The 15,487-nt window shown below is 45.1% G+C and overlaps 1 protein-coding gene across 3 annotated transcripts in view; it reads right to left on the bottom strand.

The window, feature by feature from the left end:
* Positions 1–434: 434 nt before the first annotated feature.
* afap1l2 (actin filament associated protein 1-like 2) overlaps positions 435–15,487 on the bottom strand; it is an 80,618-nt gene continuing 65,565 nt past the window's right edge. The window contains exons 11-20 of one of the 3 annotated variants that reach the window (XM_084079132.1): positions 14,924–15,135; positions 11,726–11,871; positions 10,581–10,695; positions 9,247–9,549; positions 7,115–7,472; positions 6,265–6,368; positions 6,069–6,222; positions 4,969–5,156; positions 4,066–4,230; positions 435–1,851 (exon numbers count right to left, since the gene is read on the bottom strand). In XM_084079132.1, coding sequence (XP_083935258.1) covers positions 1,825–1,851; positions 4,066–4,230; positions 4,969–5,156; positions 6,069–6,222; positions 6,265–6,368; positions 7,115–7,472; positions 9,247–9,549; positions 10,581–10,695; positions 11,726–11,871; positions 14,924–15,135 — 1,772 coding nt within the window. In that variant the 3' untranslated portion in view covers positions 435–1,824. Of the gene's footprint in view, positions 1,852–4,065; positions 4,231–4,968; positions 5,157–6,068; positions 6,369–7,114; positions 7,473–9,246; positions 9,550–10,580; positions 10,696–11,725; positions 11,872–14,923; positions 15,136–15,487 lie in introns of all 3 variants that reach the window. The other 2 variants (XM_084079133.1, XM_084079131.1) reach the window with 2 other exon arrangements.

Genomic DNA, 15,487 nt, shown 5'->3' with positions numbered 1-15,487 from the left:
GGGATGACGGTGTCCAGGGTTCCTTGAAAGTCCGTGCCTTCTCTCATTCACCCGCTGGTACCACGGTCTGGTCTCGGACAAATATAACGTCTCTAACGTTTAGCAGAGAGGTTTCACAGACACTCTGAGCTCCATCAGGGTCCCGTGGAAACATGCGTTGATCGGCGTTAATCGGCGTTGCCATTAAACACGTTTAACCAACATTTTAAAATGACATTTTCCTCTCCTCCGCCGTCTTGTAATTGGCTAGATGCAACTTTGCCCAGCCAATCACAAGACGAGGGAGGCGGCACATGGAGCGTGAGAGAGAGGCATTGACTTTCGATGAACGCTGGATACTAGTGATGTGCGGGTCAGGTTTTTTTCATAACCCGTCCCGCCCGCCTCGCACAGGAGCCCAACCCGCCCCGCAAAAATGGATATAAACTAGAAAAAGTGCTCCTCGGAGCACAGGTCTCCGCCAGGTCAGGTACGTTATTGTGGCCTCCTGGTGGCGCTATAACAGGCCAATGTGAAAAGGGTGGCATTTCTTCCTCGGCCTAGTGGGAATGTGCGTGTGAAAATTCACAGAAATGGCAAGCTGCGTTCATGATTTGAGGCATTTTGTTGAAAACGGACCAATCCTGCAAACTTTGGAAGCCAACCTTAGCCAATGAGGATGGAATATGGAAAATCGGACAGATGCGTGTTGATCACATTGACTATAGAGATACTGTGTACCGATTTTCATGACGTTTGGATAAAATCTGTAGGAGTAAATGGGTTTTGCACAAATCGGCCTCCTGGTGGCGCTAGAACAGGCCCATGTGAAAAATTCAGGCAGAGGCTCTGAATTGGCATCCAGGGAGTGTGTGTGCACAGTTTCGGAGCGACCGGGCCAACGGTGCCGGAGATTAGCTGCTCACAGACGGACGGACACACGGACGGACGGACAGGGGGTAAAACATACTCTCTCGCCATGCCTTTCGGCCTGACAATCAACGACCCGGCCCGTCCCTTCAACCTGCCACTAAAAACCCAAAACACTCAAGCAAGTCCATTCAATTTGATGAACTGAGTGTGCACGAGAGAGAGAAAGTGTGTTTTCTTTTGGGGGGGGGGGGGGGTTCCGTGGATTGACCCGCTTCGCCCCGCGATAATTGCGTCGTAACCTATAACCCATCTGCCCGCCCCGCGGTTCAACCCGTGGGTTGACCTGCGGGTTACGGGTCGGCCCGCGTATCACTATTGGATACCGTCATCCCAGATACAATAAAAAAAAACGTATACAGGGTTTCCGAACGGGGCTGAACGTCCGTCATCCTCAACTCAACTCATCCTCAAAGGCCTCACAAGTTTAACGTTCGTCATCGACTCAAATCATGATAAAAAAAAATTGGCCCAAAAAATGCAACGATATCAAAGTGTTCCCTTTTGGAAGAGAGGAAAAAAAATTAAAAACTGTCCAGTGGCATACAGAAGTGGTTCTCAAAGTGTGGTCCAGGGACCCTCAGGGTTCCTCGAGGGGGCGGGGGGGTGTCCCAAATGGGACCCTTACAGGTCTGAAACTCTGAGAGTGTACAAATGGGAGGTCTTTGAAATAGAAAACATAATAATAATAATAAAATAAAATAAAAACAGTTTGAGAACCACTGGCACACAGTCTGTCTCCATGGAGACAAACTGTGCATTTCTGATTGGCTCTTGGCGTTCTCATGAGGGCAAGACGTCGCCCCGATGCAGGAAGACTGCTGATTGGTTGGGCTGCTCGTAAACCCCGCCCCCCCTCCTTGTACAAAGCAAGTTATAAAAACAAAAACAAACAGGAGTCCATGGTGTTCCTCTCTAGGTGGTGGACTTCTTCTCCCACTCCTGGAAAGAAAATGTTTTTGATTGATTTATTCTTTTATTTATACTTTTCAAATACATTTGAAAGGAATTCAATTAGTGGCATAAGGACTAAATTGGGGAGAAAAAAAAAAGAAATGTAAAAGACAAAGGAGGTTAAAGGAGTAGTTCACCCCCCAAAAAATGACTTATTTTCTATCATTTACACACCACATGAAGCCTCAAATTCATGGATTTCTTTTTTTTTCATCGCATTCCTAAGCCAATAATTTGATTACCGGTGGAAAGATGCTAATGTATCCGGTAGGAGACACAAAGTAGACTCATTGCGTCTCCTACCGGAAATACACCCGGTCATCAAATTATTGGTTTAGGAATGCGACAAAAACAATCCATGAATTCAGGGCTTCATGAGGTGTGTAATTGATAGAAAATAAGTACATTTTTGGGTGAACTACTCCTTTAAGGTGATTGTCTGCTGCTTATGTCATGCGATGCGATGCAAGGTTATGTTTCTTCATAAATGTGCTGTGTGACACACTGTTACACACTCTCTGCCATTGACGGAGATCTCCGTCACTTAATTTATCGTCATTTTTGGAGATAACACGATCCAAAGATGTACCGCTCCATTCACTTCATGGTTAATGTATTTGGGAAATATTCTGGACCTCGGCTCCTGTTTTTTAGTATTTTTGGCGAAACATGCTATTTTCAACTGGGTGTAACAAGAGAACGGGAGGTCGTGATGATGATGATTATTTATTTCACAGAAGCACAGTGAAACCCTCAGTGATTAGTAACCATCAGGGGATCGATCTTACTGGAGATGAATATTCTGTGGTTCTTGAAAGATTAGTCAGAATTAGGGATGGAGCTCGTTAATTTTTATTGATAATGAGCACCTTATCTAACCGAGCTTTTATCGAGCCCACTATCGATCTTTTTCTATTATTAAGAAAAAAGACGTGAGGCGAAAAATTCTGAACAGAACCGGTATCTTTTTTTATTGGCCAGTTGTGACAGTGAGTTTGTGGCTGACCACTATCTAAAATTAAATGAAGATGACAAAAGTAAAAAATATTGTTGCCTATCATTAAAACAACCACTCATATAATGTGCAATAAGTGTTAAATGGCTTTATATTATGAATAGTACTGTAATAATTACTATAAAATCTCCATGTCTCTTCAACTTTTTATAAACAAAAAATGCATAGTTATTTTTTCTATTCTTTTTTCTTTGTTTTAACCAAAATATATCACGTGCACTACATTTTACTAGGGCATTCAAATACAGTACTTTTCTAACAGACAGAAGGCAAGTGACCTTTTTACTTTTGGAAAATAATATTGAAGAAACGGTTAATGTGTGTACTGTCACTTTAAAAGCGCAATGCATACTTCATCGTACGACAGTGTCACGCACCAAACATGGCCGATCTCCAAGCTCACACTGCGTCTGTTCGCACCACGTTGTGAGCTTGTAGATCTGCCATTTTCGGCAACGATAGACTGAGGGACGGACAGCGCTGTTTGGCACAACTTGCAGCTTGATCGCCTCTTGTTTTGATAGTTTAGACATGACGTCATGGGCCGCTAGGGTTGCCGATTTTTTTCGGGTTTCCCGCGGATTAAGTTACTTTTTTTGGTTACTTTATTTCGGTTTTAGGGTTAGGGTTAGGGTTGGGAACAGGCTGACATGCCACACAAACAATGATGCCGTTCCCACCGGAGAAAATCTCACACACACACACACACACACACACACACACACACACACAACAAGCACTCGTGCAAGCACTGTGCCTGCCCTGTCAACTGAGCGGTCCTAGCGCCCATTTACACCGGAGTCCGGGACAAACAAAGTCCCGTACGGGACACGCCCCTTTTGGCTCAAATACGGGGCGTCCCGGCTAATACGGGACTGTTGGCAACCCTATCAGGGCCGCTACACTCGATAACAGGCTCGACAAGCCTAAAGCTTATCGAAAACCGGGTCTCGATAAATTCATGCCCGGGTATATAATGGACCCGGTTTTCGAGCTCCATCCCTAGTCAGAATGCTTAAAAATGCTGGCAGAAGCTACAGCCTGGCAAGCTAAACCCCCTGGCAGTGAATGTGTTAACTGTGTGCTATGCTATGCTATGCTATGTTATGTTATGTCATGTTTCTTCTTGAGTGACTTCTGCCGAACGTTAAGGCACGTTAACGTTATGCTAATGATATGTTAATGACCTTGGCTTTCTGTAGAACGTTGCCTTTACTGGCGCTCATCATGGAGGCGGGTCTGTTCTTGAGGGCAGTGGCAGAGTTGACCGGAGAGGAGGAGGAGTCTCCACTGGGGCTGCTATTATTGGACGGCTGGCATGGAGGGGGCGGGGCCAGGGATGGCGCTTTAGACTGAGAATAAAAGAACAAACGACAAACGTAGAGCGGACAAAATGTCACCATCACAAAGAAACCAATGGATGATCAATGGAGCATATAGTCAATGGACCACTACTGTGCACTGTGGTGCATCCTGCGGGTATAAACCTAACACATTACTGACCTGTGGTGCATCCTGCAGGTATAAACCTAACACATTACTGACCTGTGGTGCATCCTGCAGGTATAAACCTAACACATTACTGACCTGTGGTGCATCCTGCAGGTATAAACCTAACACATTACTGACCTGTGGTGCATCCTGCAGGTATAAACCTAACATTACTGACCTGTGGTGCATCCTGCAGGTATAAACCTAACACATTACTGACCTGTGGTGCATCCTGCAGGTATAAACCTAACATTACTGACCTGTGGTGCATCCTGCAGGTATAAACCTAACACATTACTGACCTGTGGTGCTTCCTGCAGGTATAAACCTAACACATTACTGACCTGTGGTGCATCCTGCAGGTATAAACCTAACATATTACTGACCTGTGGTGCTTCCTGCAGGTATAAACCTAACACATTACTGACCTGTGGTGCATCCTGCAGGTATAAACCTAACATATTACTGACCTGTGGTGCATCCTGCAGGTATAAACCTAACATTACTGACCTGTGGTGCATCCTGAAGGTATAAACCTACAATAACACATTACTGACCTGTGGTGCATCCTGCAGGTATAAACCTAGCACATAACTGACCTGTGGTGCTTCCTGCAGGCTGCTGTCCAGTGTGGTGCCCAGGGTGAAGGGTCCCGCCTCCGCCTTCCTCAGGCTCTCCTTCACCTCCATCAGCAGTAGCTCCACCTCCACCCTCCGACGCTCCGCCTCTCGACACGCCTCCTCCTTCTGCTTTAAGGTGGCTTCTAGAGACGCCTGCTGGACGGGGTCTGCAGGGAAGATCACATGATCACATGATCACATGATCACATGACATCAACCTTACTGAAGTGATCTCTGTGTTTAGGGCTGAGATACGTATAAAGGTAGATCTCCACTAAACAGACTACAGATTACTACTATTTTTGGCAAATGTTCGCCCAGAACAGGGATGAAAGAGTTCATGTGGTTAAAATGTGAGTCTTTGTGAACAATTGCATTTCACGAGTAAAAGTTTGTAAATCAGGGTGGAGCAGTGGTAGAGTCTCTGCCCACCACCTTGGAGGCTGTGGGTTAGAATCCACCGTGGTGCAACCGGCTTTGTCCAGCGTTTACACAAACACAATTGGCCCGTGTCCAGGGGAGGGAAGCCGAGCGGGGAGGAGGAGGGTGATACGAGGGTGATATGACACCTGTCAGCGGGGAGTGTTGGGCGGGAGGAGTAGGGCGAAGGCTCTACGTCCTCCTGGTGGGGGCTCCTCACGGGCAGGTGAGTCAGTAGGATAAGACAGCAGTGACATGTGTGTGGAGAGGAATTAACTCTCTCAGTGCCAATGAAATAAAAAAATATGTTCATATTGTGCCAGCAACTTTTTTTTAAGTAAAACAAAATAATAATAATAAGTTAAACAAGAAGTGAATGGAGCAGCAAATCTTCGGATCACGATATCTTGGGTTCTGAAAATTATTTTCCAAAAGAAAAAACCTTTTTTTTAAAAATGTGTTAGAGAGTTTGAGAGAGTTAACTGGCATAACGCCTAAATTGGGGGGAAAAAGGGGTAAACAAATAATTGACAACTAAAGAAAAACGTAGTAAATTTTTTTTTAAAAAGTTTGTAAATCATGATTGTAACCAAAAATTCGGAACATATTTAATGTCCTTGTTTTGAATGCAATTGCCCGCAAACATTTTGTGAAGTTACCTGTGCAGGTGTTGAGCTCCTCCTTCATCTCCCTCCTCTCCTTCTTCAGGCTGGCCAGGCTGCTCCTCAGCTCCTCTCGGTCTCTCTCCAGACGCTGCCGCTGGTCCGTGTACAGCCTCATGTCTGCCTCCGTACGGTTCTTACCCAGCTTCACCTCCGTGGACCCCGTCTCTGTGCGGTTCTTACCCAGCTTCACCTCCGTGGACCCCGTCTCCGTACGGTTCTTACCCAGCTTCACCTCCGTGGACCCCGTCTCTGTGCGGTTCTTGCCCGGTTTCACCTCCGTGGACCCGGGACAACCTGTGGATGGATGCAGTTGTGTTTCACTGAGAAAGACAAGAGCTATCGCCTTCTACGTCCCAAGCCTATAGTCCAGGGTCCTTGCTTCCTCCTCCTCTGGTGAAGCTGTATATGTCCACAGTTAGTCTAGTAAACACACTACTGAAGAGGCTAACTTTAGCTAACTACCCACTGAGCATTTTTCAGGCTATCAGATGTCTAAAATACGTCTAAACGGCTAGGCTAAAACCGGGTTATAACTGGTCTAAAAGTGAAAGTTTTCTTCAACGGCTAGGCTTAGCCTAGACGTTGAAACAACATCATTTCAACGGCTATATATATATATAGACGGTCTATATATGGACGTTTAAAAAACAGCTAATCAACGTCTAGGCTAAGCCTAGGTTTTAGACGGATGTCTAATATCCGACTATGGCTCACTGGGTAGCATGCTAGGCTAACGGCGCTGTGTACTGGGGCTGGAAACTAGCAACTGTAGACTGGTCATAATAAAAAACGTTTGGCACATTTTTTTTATATCACTTCACACATTCAATCACAGCCCTTCTATTCACAGAGGTTTTCAAATTAGTCTTGTTCTGGAGCTGGAGTTCTTACAATCAACGAGACTGTGACATAGCCACGTCATTTGGTGATGCATTCCAATCACAATCTCCGCGGAGCGGAACATGGCAACTTTGTAAGCTAAGACCAACCCCCGCCCTCATATGACCTAATATAAGCGACGTGATTGGTTCCTCCCTCACCTAAGGACCAGGCCTTGGGTTTGTCCCCGCTGCTGGTGCTCCTTCCCCGGGGAGGCTGGGGGCTGTGCGGGGGGTGGGGGTGTTGGTGGTGGGCCGGCCCTCCTGGGCTGTGGGGGGCTCTGTGAGGATGATGTGAGGACGCCTGGGGGTTCTGAGGAGACCCGGGCCTCCCGGTGGTCCTCTTCTTCGTGGGATCCTGGCCGGGGGCCGACGGGGTCTTGTGGGGGTGGGGGGGCGACGGTCGTAGCAGAGCGGGAGACAGGGGGCGCGCCTGCTCTGCTCTGCTGATGGGAGGAGTCAAACTGGCACCGTTCACAGTGGGCGGAGTCTCTGGCTCAGATTGTTCTGTTGAGTCCACCTGGATAAACGAACACAAAACAAATATATATATATATATATATATATATATATTTATATATCACTAACAGAACACAGCAGGGAACTGCTCATCTGGAATGCATTTTAGCCGCAGAGGACATTTTAGAACCGAAGGGGGCGCATGCACGCATGTAATTTTCATTTTTTTTTTTGAGTTTGTTACTTTTTTGGGTGGTTTTGTTACTTTAACCCATTAACTCTCTCAGTGCCACACAACAAGAGTTTTTTTCTGAATGCCCTCAGTGCCAGAACGAAAAATCCTGAGTTTAAAAAAAATAAATATATATATATATATTATATATATATATTTTTTTTTTTGGAAAAAAAAATTCAGAACCCAAGATATTATCTGAAGATTTGCAGCTCCATCCACTCCTTGTTTAACTTAGAACTGAAAAAAGGCTGTATCTCGCTTCCTAAGCACTTTTTTTTTTACTTTGAAGTATTCACAGTATGAACATATATTTTTTATTTCATTGGCACTGAGAGAGTTCAGACCTGAACAAATGTTTTCTAAATCCTAACAGTTTAAAAAAATAAAAATAAAATTAAGATTTTTCAAACAACATCAATTTAGCCACTCCATGTAGGTTATGTGAAGTCCACAACAACATGGTCACATATTTCGGCAGGTCACCAATTTCACTGTAACACCGCCGTGCTGGAGTGAACAGGTGTGAGTGAGCGAGTGGGCAAGATTTGGGGCATTGGAATTTGGCTTTTGAGTCTCTTACCGGACACTCCGCCAGTCACCGACTTATTGCCTTAGGAATGCGACAAAAAACACAAAAAGACATCTCCATAGAAAAAAAGTTATTTTTTGGGTGAACTATCTCTTTAAGTTCTAGTATTTGCCAGACCCAGAGGGTCGGCCTACATGAGGCTTTGTCCCCTCTTTCGTCCATACATGGGCATAGAAGGGACCTCTGAAAAGGGAGACAGGCTGACACGTCATGTGAAGTCCGGCTTAGCCGTGACGTAGTGCTCTGATCTTATACAGTACTTATTCTGGGTCTGGCAGAACCAGGTCTCCTGGTCTTGTTCTAGCATATATATATATAACAAGAAAATGTGCTCCTCGGAGCACAGGTCTCCGCCAGTACTGTTCCTGATTAATCCTGTCTTACCTATTTATATTACATATTGTCACGTGTCAACAGTTGCTTTTTCAGATTTTAAAATGTAGCTGGTTATGTGCATGACACAGGAGTATGCATCCAATACGAATTGAATATCCATGTTTGCTTGGCAGGTTTTCAGGATTTTTATATTGTAGTAATTGATCCAACGTTCTGCTGGTTGACGTTTTAGTATGATCTTTTTTCCAGACTTCACGACTGATATTGCCCATTGGTAATCTTCTTGGTCGACACACGCATCTTGCAGCAAGTCTTTCAGTGAGATATCCTCAGGATTGTCTTTATTAAACATGGAGGTAGCCGCCTTGTTTAGAAACGTGTGGCTTGCTTCAAGGGGTCTTTGCTCCGCCATTTCTCAGCCATTTGGTGATTATTCCTGTCTTACCTCACTTTGAAAGAGACACCGACTCTTTCAAAGTGACACATCTATTTATAGGCCGCTATACGTCATGCGTCTCACTAGCCAATCAGAGCACACTCTTTCAACGTATTGTCACGTGTCATGTGAGGCTTGACCAATGTTAGCTTGGCCGAGGGGGGGGGGGACGGAAAGTGAAAACATAGTCTCCTGGCGGAGACAATAATATGTTTTGTTGAAACTCCTGCTCACAATACCTCTATCATGGGACCAGGCTGTTCCTCCTCCTCCTCCTCCTCCTCTGTGGGGGGGCCGGGTGAGGAGGTGGGGGTCTCCCTGTGCGTGGGCGGGGTCTTACAGCCGGAGGGCGTGGTGTGGAGGAAGGAGCGCACGGGGAGGAGGTCCAGGTAGACCCTGCTGTCACCATCCTCCTCCTCCTCCTCCTCCTCCTGCTCCTTGGTGTCCACGGAGGAGGACATGATGATGTCACTGAGCTCCTCCTGGACGCCGTGGTCCTCGCCGTCTGGCAGGAGGCTCTGCTCCTCCTCCTGGACGTCCTCCTGCGGGGACCACATGACCTCAATCAATCAATCAATCAATCAATCAATCAATCAATCAATCAATCATTGGTGGAAAGTAACTAAGTACATTTACTTAAGTACTGTACTTAAGTACAATTTTGAGTTATTTGTACTTTACTTGAGTATTTCCAATTTCCAATACTTTTACTTCTACTCCACTACATCTCAGAGGCAAATATTGTACTTTTACTCCACTACATTTATTTGAAAACTTTAGTTACTTTTCAGATATAAACTATGATATTATGAAACATACATTAACCACTTTAGCCCTATTTTATACCTAGGCTATTTGAAAATAGCCTATCTACAAGCTCACAACGACGCGTTGTGAGCTTGTAGATCTGCTATTTTCAAATATTTAGTACTCTTACTTTTGGTACTTTGAGTGCATTTTGATGCCAATACTTTTGTACGTTTACGCGAGTACATTTTGAAGTCTGGACTTTTACTTGTAACAGAGTATTTCTATATTGCAGTATTGATACTTTTAAACCATTTGAGTACTTTTTCCACCACTGATCATTATTCATGAAGCACATTTCATATAGAGTACAGAAGTCCTGACGTCACTCGTTCCTCCTGGTTCTCCAACACCTCAGTGTCACTGAAGACTATAAGCTTCAAAACTCCCAAAACAAACTGATTCGACTACTCCTCGGACTGGTGCCCATGACCCACCTCTCTCCCACTCATCTTTGCCAGCCTCATCGGCTCATTTAAAACAGCCCTAAAAACTCATCTTTCTGGAGGCCAAAAGAGGAGGTGGTACCAGTTCCCCGGTAGACAGACAACCCCCCTCCCCCTTTTTTATGTATACATATATAAATTATTATTTTTTTCATGCTTTTTGCTTTTTTTCCCTTCTTTTTTTGTACATAGGCCCCGGAAAAATTGGTATGCATTACACCACAGACACCATCTGATACCATCTGCTTGGGACCCCAATCTACACTGTACAGTAGATGTACAGTAGATGTACAGTAGATGTACAGTAGAGGTTACTGTACCTCTGGGTCGGCCGCTATGGAGGCCACATCATCATAGAGCTCATCAGAGGACGGATGGACAGACGGCAGGTTGTCGATGTAGGTGTTGGGCTCTGAGTACCTCCTCTGCATCAGGCTACACACACACACACACACACACACACACACACACACACACACACACACACACACACACACACACACACACACACACACACACACACACACACACACACACACACACACACACACACACACACACACACACACACACACACACACAGTGGCAAGAAAGAGTAGTCAAATACTAGTACAATTTTGGTACTTGGACTTTACTTGAGTATTTCCATTTCATGCATTTCATGCTTCCTCCAGTGCATGAGAGCCAACTTCTTGTCACCTGACAGGGGAGAGTTTCCCTGGTTGGACGTAGCGTGTGGAAGGAACACGTTATTCCAACCAGTTCCCTTCCCCTCCATCAGGCGCCCTGGCTGGCCAGGGGGAGGCAGTATAGTGACCAGGATTACTGCATGTTTTTTGTGAGGGTATTAACTACCCTGAGAGACACGGGGAGAACATGCAAACTCCACACAGAGTAGGCCCTTTCGCCAACCCCACCCTGGGTATGGGCGCTGATGACGCGGAGGAGAAGACACGCCCCCAGCGGCCACAGCGTCCCCGGCGGGAATCGAACCCAGGACCTTCTAGCTGTGAGGCGACAGCGCTACCGACTGCGGTGGCACGTGGCAGATTTTTATGATGATTTTTAACTAAAATCATTGCTTCTGGGGGATTGTACAAATGTCTTCTAAATCCTAACATTTTTTTTTTTAAACATATGTTACTATAATATCAGTGGTTCTCAAACGTTTTCATGTCAAGGACCCCCAAAATGATATGTATTTGGCTGCGGACCCCCATCTCAAAATATGTTGTTCCAGGGACCCCCCCAGAAGCAAAGATTTGAGTCAAAAATGTTCGCTTTAAAAATATATATATACTATATTCAAAGATTTGCAAAAAATCACAAGATTGTTCTAAAATAGCAGATCTACAAGCTCATAGCGCGGCACTCGGTGCCGCGCTATGAGCTTGTAGATCCGCTATTTTTCAATAGCGGATGAGGTCTTAAACGTGTTCCTTCGGTAAAAAGACGAGGGTCTCACTATAAGGAGGTCTTGGCGGCGCTGACGATGGTGGAGATCCTGTCGGCGCTGACGTAGTCGTACGTTAACTCCTCTGGGTCCGTCTTTGTTCCCGTCTGGGACAGCAACAACCCCAACCAGTGACCCATGTCTGCTGATGACCTGGCCTAGAGGAGAGGAGAGGTTCTAGTTTAGTGTAACTAGAACGCGCACTGCTCGTAATGGGTTAAATTAATATACAAACTAGGGGTGTGCCGATACACTAATTTCACCAAACAATACGATACGATATTTGGCTCAAAACTTCGATACGATATCGATACGATACGCACTTTTTTTATTATGAAAATATATGGGGGAGAAAAAAAGCAAATGCAAACAAATAATTCTGTTTTTGCATTATTCAGACATGCAAACTTGTAGCTTTTCAGCTACAATAGCCATTTTCAATCCAAATAGGGCAATAGTGTGACACCTGACCCGAAAAAACAACAACATGTTGTCACCCTTTTCACCTCGGTGCTGTTTGCAAGCTTGATTATTATGATTGTAAAAAAGTTTTTTTTTTTTTTTTTTTTTAAACGATACATATCGTCACGAAAACGTATCGCGATATATCGCGGAACGATATATCGGCACACCCCTACTCGTAATGGGTTAAATTAATATACAAACGTATGGTATGATTTATGACGATGAGTTTGGTGTCATTCACAAAGGCTACTTGACAAAGATTGTACCATCACGGAATACATGAAAGACTGCTGTTTCCACAGAGTGCCAAATTAATGCTACACTTGTCTTGGGCTTGCATTGCAAGTAGGTGTGTGTGTGTGTGTGTGTGTGTGTGTGTGTGTGTGTGTGTGTGTGTGTGTGTGTGTGTGTGTACGTCAGACACACGGACATGAAAGGGAGCGAGGCGAGCGGGGGAAACTTCATGCTTTGTTTGGTCGTATTCTGGTTCTTCATGTCGGGTCGTTTGGAGAATATTTAAAGGGCGTGTTATTTAAATGACACTCGGTTTCAGCCGTCAGATTTATCAAAGCTCCGACCAAATGTACGCTAGGATTGGCTGTATAGGATCGCTTCATAAATGTGACTTTGACGTTGCCCTACGGCCGATTTTTAGCGGCGCTAGCCGCTCTATACCTTTAGGTATAGAGCGGATCCTGCTCTATACCTGACTTTGTCCGTGTTCACCGTCAACGCTCTGATTGGTCAGACCCGTCAACGCTCTGATTGGTCAGACCCGTCAACGCTCTGATTGGTCAGACCCGTCAACGCTCTGATTGGTCAGACCCGTCAACGCTCTGATTGGTCAGACCCGTCAACAAAGTGATTGGTCAAGCTTCACGTGACACATGGCTATAAACACATTATAAACACATATCGATGACAAAATGTATCAAAGGCGCCGCTACCTTCACACAGGGTGCGATTTTTACACTCCATTATAAATATAAGGGCCAGTATGTAAAATCAATTACTAGGGGTGAACAGTTTAAACAGTTTATCTAAACCGCCACTAGGTGGCAGCCTTTGTCTAGGTTTTGGTATCAAGTTGTTGATAGGCTCTAGTCTACAGGCTCAAACCTCCTACAGTCAGTATCATCAGTAAAACTCCTTTCACTTAGATTTTAATGTCTGGCCGTAGTTTCTTTTGGTCTGCTGTGATCAGATCACAGAAGACGCATTGACGAGACAAGTGTGCCCATAACCTTTGACCTTTGACTGTCCTATGGAACGTCAACGAATCAATACGTAGGACATAATAATGACTAGTTTGTGTGTTTTTCAGTTTATGGAAAACAAATATGCAGAGGGAATCATAAACATGTCGGGATAAAAGCCTTTGAGACTAAACAAAGAATGTGATTGGCTGTGAGTGACTGTCTGGCTGAGTAACAGGGTGGTACTGGTGGAAACTTCATGAAAAAGGGTGTTCCTCTATAAGATCCCCTAATCCCTGGACACCCTGACCCTGCACACACACACACACACACACACACACACACACACACACACACACACACACACACACACACACACACACACACACACACACACACACACACAAAATGAATGCACATACACACCGAAACCCCCACCCACACACTGATGTGTGTGCAGTGAAACCAACCCACACACACACTCGCATATGCATGCACTCACTCACTCACGCACACATACACACGCGCACACACACACACACACACACACACACACACACACACACACACACACACACACACACACACACACACACACACACACACACACACACACACACACACACACACACACACACACACACACACACACACACACACACACACACACACACAGAAACCCACATATTTGTCATCCTAAATCATAGTCATGTCACACTGTGTAGACACAGTGGTTCCCAAACGTTTAGCTTTCAAATGTTTGAATTTGTTTTCAACCCGGAAGATTTTCTGGAAATCATTAAAATATATTTTAAAATAATAATAATGAACGAATACATTCAGGAAACATAAAAATAAAGGGATTTTAACTCGCGACCCACGAAAATGGATCCGCGACCCACAAAGAGGTCCCGACCCACTGTTTGGATAACAGCGCCGTAGATGACTGATGTCACAGGCTGGCCTCATGAAGATACACACACACACACACACACACACACACACACACACACACACACACACACACACACACACACACACACACACACACACACACACACACACACACACACACACACACACACACACACACACACACACACTGTAGCTGTGTCCCGTACAGCATTGGTTCTCAAAGTGGGGTCCGGGGACCCCCAAGGGTACTTGAGAGGGTTCCAGGGGGTCCCCAGCTAAATGATGGACAGGGAACCAAATGGACCCTAACGGGTCCATTTGGTTCCATTTGTACACTCTCAGAGTTAAATTAACATTGCTTTTACAATATGAATTGGGGTCCCAGAGACATAAATGCCATTAAATGGGGGTCCGTAGCCCTAATGCATGTCAAACTGGGGGTCCTTGACATTAAAATGGTTGAATGGGGGTCCCTGGCACATCTTTTCAAATGGGGGTCCGCGGTCTAATAAGCATCTATTTGGGGGTCCTTGGCACGAAAAAGTTTGAGAACCACTGCCATACAGACTGATGCTAAAGGAGTATTAGCTCTCACCGCTAGCGCTGCTAGCTGTGTCCCGTTATTAGTTCTCACCTCTAGCGCTGCTAGCTGTGTCCCATACAGACTGATGCTAAAGGAGTAGAGGTGTTCGGGGCTGGGGTCGGGCAGGACGCTGCAGCCCTCCAGAGGGACGGCCGGCTGGCTGGCCTTGGTCTTCCCCTTGTCCTGGTAGAACCACAGCTGTCCGTCTTTGATCAGACACCAGCGCGGTCTCCACTGGCTGTTGACCAGCACGTTGAGGTAGCCTGCAGGAGCACACACACACATACACACGCTTTTATCCAAAGCGACTTACAGTAAGTGCATTCAACATAGGTAGGCAAGAACACTACTAATCACCAGAAGTCTTAAGTGCATTCTCTTCTAAAACATAAACATATAAGATATAAGAAAAGAGTATAAGGTAAAGTATACCTATAAGATACTCTAGGTATACTCTTCTAAAACAACTAAGAGTATACCTAGTGCTAAGGTAAAAATGCAATATATCAGCTACCTACTTTCTTAAACAAAATAGACAAATATGAAAATAAAATGAGCAAGAGTTAAAACCAATAAGTGTATCACCACCACCCATCACTGTCAAGGTTACAAAGT

The sequence above is a fragment of the Gymnoscopelus microlampas genome, assembly GCF_963454915.1.
Source record: "Gymnoscopelus microlampas genome assembly, chromosome: 14".
In the NCBI taxonomy this organism is placed as follows: Eukaryota; Metazoa; Chordata; class Actinopteri; order Myctophiformes; family Myctophidae; genus Gymnoscopelus; species Gymnoscopelus microlampas.
Note: the sequence above shows the minus strand (reverse complement) of the source record. Positions and strands in the feature narration are given on the sequence as shown.